Below are 1,693 nucleotides of genomic sequence, written 5' to 3' on the forward strand. Positions count from 1 at the left end.
CTCAGATCATCAACTCAATATTGTATTTAGATTAAAATATCAAAGTGGCCAAATTAAAGAAGGGGTGAGAACGTGAAGCTCAAGTCTTGGCAGCTGAACAAAAGTAAAAGAACAAGAAGATAGTAGCTTTTATTTTTATTATTTTTCTGTTTAATTACCTTTGCTCTCCAAGTCAAAGAAAGATTTCTTGGGGAACCTGCAAAGGCCACCACCACCACGTCTCCATCTTTCTATTTGGTGCCACTGGATTTAGCTTTTGAGATTATTTAGTGTTTGTTTACAATAATTCAAAATCAGTATTCCATCTAAACCAAGGCTATGGTAATAATTTGATAACCTGAAGAAGGACACTTTGGTAAATACACAAAGTGATTGCAGCACATTTCTTATATACTTCCATGCTAAGTTGGTGCTTTGGTTCTTCAACAAAAGTGTATCGAATTTCAAAACCTCCTTTCCATTATTCACTTTTGCTGAAGCTTCTCCTCCTATCCTTTTCTTTCTGTCTTTTTCTCTCTCTTTCTCTCTATTTCCCTTTCCTTCTCCTTCTCCTTCTTAGCCTTGGTGCTGGTTCATGGATATTGAACCCTTGTGGGCTCTTGGGGGGTGGTTTCTTTTTCCTCTTTGCATGGCAAAACCAAACCCAATATCATCAATCTCTGAAACCAGCTCTAAATATCACCATTTCTTTATCTTCTTTGTCCTTGTGATCTTCACTTTTCTTTTACTCATTAGCCCATCAACAGTGACCATGTCTTCTTCTTCAATTTCCATCAAGAGGGTTCTCTTGGAATCTTCAGAATCAATCTCTGCTGCTACCACGACGAACTTTCACCCAAAACAATCCCAAAACTCGCATGCTTCATCTTCTTCAAAATCAAAACGTTCAGAGTTTGGAGTTGAAGCTCATGAAGTTCCCAGCGGACCAAACCCTATATCCAACAGGTAAATGAGTTTGATAGAAGGGATGAAACTGCAGCTGCACTGAGAGAGGCAGCCGGATGAAGATGATAGAGTTGTAACGGTGAATTTATTAAGAATTTGTCTTCTTTATGGTTATTTTCTTAGTGCACCAACTAGAACTGCTTCCTTTTCTTTTCTTTTCTTTTTCGTTTTTGTATCGAGGGGAATCAAGGGGTTAGTTCCTTCTTCTTACTAGAAATGTATAGCAAGGAAGACACTATATTTTGATATTTATATATAGAGATATGATGATGGTATGGGTTTTTGTTGGTTTAATTCTGAAGCTTTATATATAACTCAAAGAAGAGTGGTTTGGTTTGATTCATATATCGAAGAAGAGTGCTTTTTTCTCTAGATCTAGCCAAAATCTCGAAAACTAATCCAGGTTTCCTTGGGTTAATTCGGTTTCTGCCTCTTCCTTTTTTGGTTGGTTCATAGGTTTTCCTTGAAGTTTTCATTTTGCAGCTTGGGAATCTGGTTTTCTTGGAATCCTAGCCGGTGAATTTGTTCCTATACTTTGCTCAATGGGTTATTCTCTCATGCCAGTACACTTGCTGATTATTCTTATAATTTGTAAAAAAAATCTTGAAATTAGTGTATACTTTCTACAAAGTTTGCTCCTTTTCAAGAAGTAAGCCTTACATGAATGAAAGAGTTTACAAGAATGGATTTTTAATTGCAAGAAAAGGAAAAGGAGGCAAGTTAATGCATAGGCATTCCATGGATTTGG

General features: G+C 36.6%; 1 protein-coding gene across 1 annotated transcript; it reads left to right on the forward strand.

Moving 5' to 3' along the window:
* Positions 1–408: 408 nt before the first annotated feature.
* LOC122721538 (CLAVATA3/ESR (CLE)-related protein 41) lies at positions 409–1,239 on the forward strand. Its single transcript, XM_043949423.1, has one exon. It carries the CDS (start codon positions 575–577, stop codon positions 947–949), a length of 375 nt encoding a protein of 124 aa, XP_043805358.1. The 5' UTR covers positions 409–574; the 3' UTR covers positions 950–1,239.
* Positions 1,240–1,693: the final 454 nt, after the last annotated feature.

Source organism: Manihot esculenta, chromosome 13 (assembly GCF_001659605.2).
Source record: "Manihot esculenta cultivar AM560-2 chromosome 13, M.esculenta_v8, whole genome shotgun sequence".
Classification (NCBI taxonomy): Eukaryota; Viridiplantae; Streptophyta; class Magnoliopsida; order Malpighiales; family Euphorbiaceae; genus Manihot; species Manihot esculenta.

What these genes read in the sequence shown, in the direction of transcription:
- LOC122721538 (XM_043949423.1), top strand. Translation starts at nt 575, where the DNA reads ATGGATATTGAACCCTTGTGGGCTCTTGGGGGGTGGTTTCTTTTTCCT.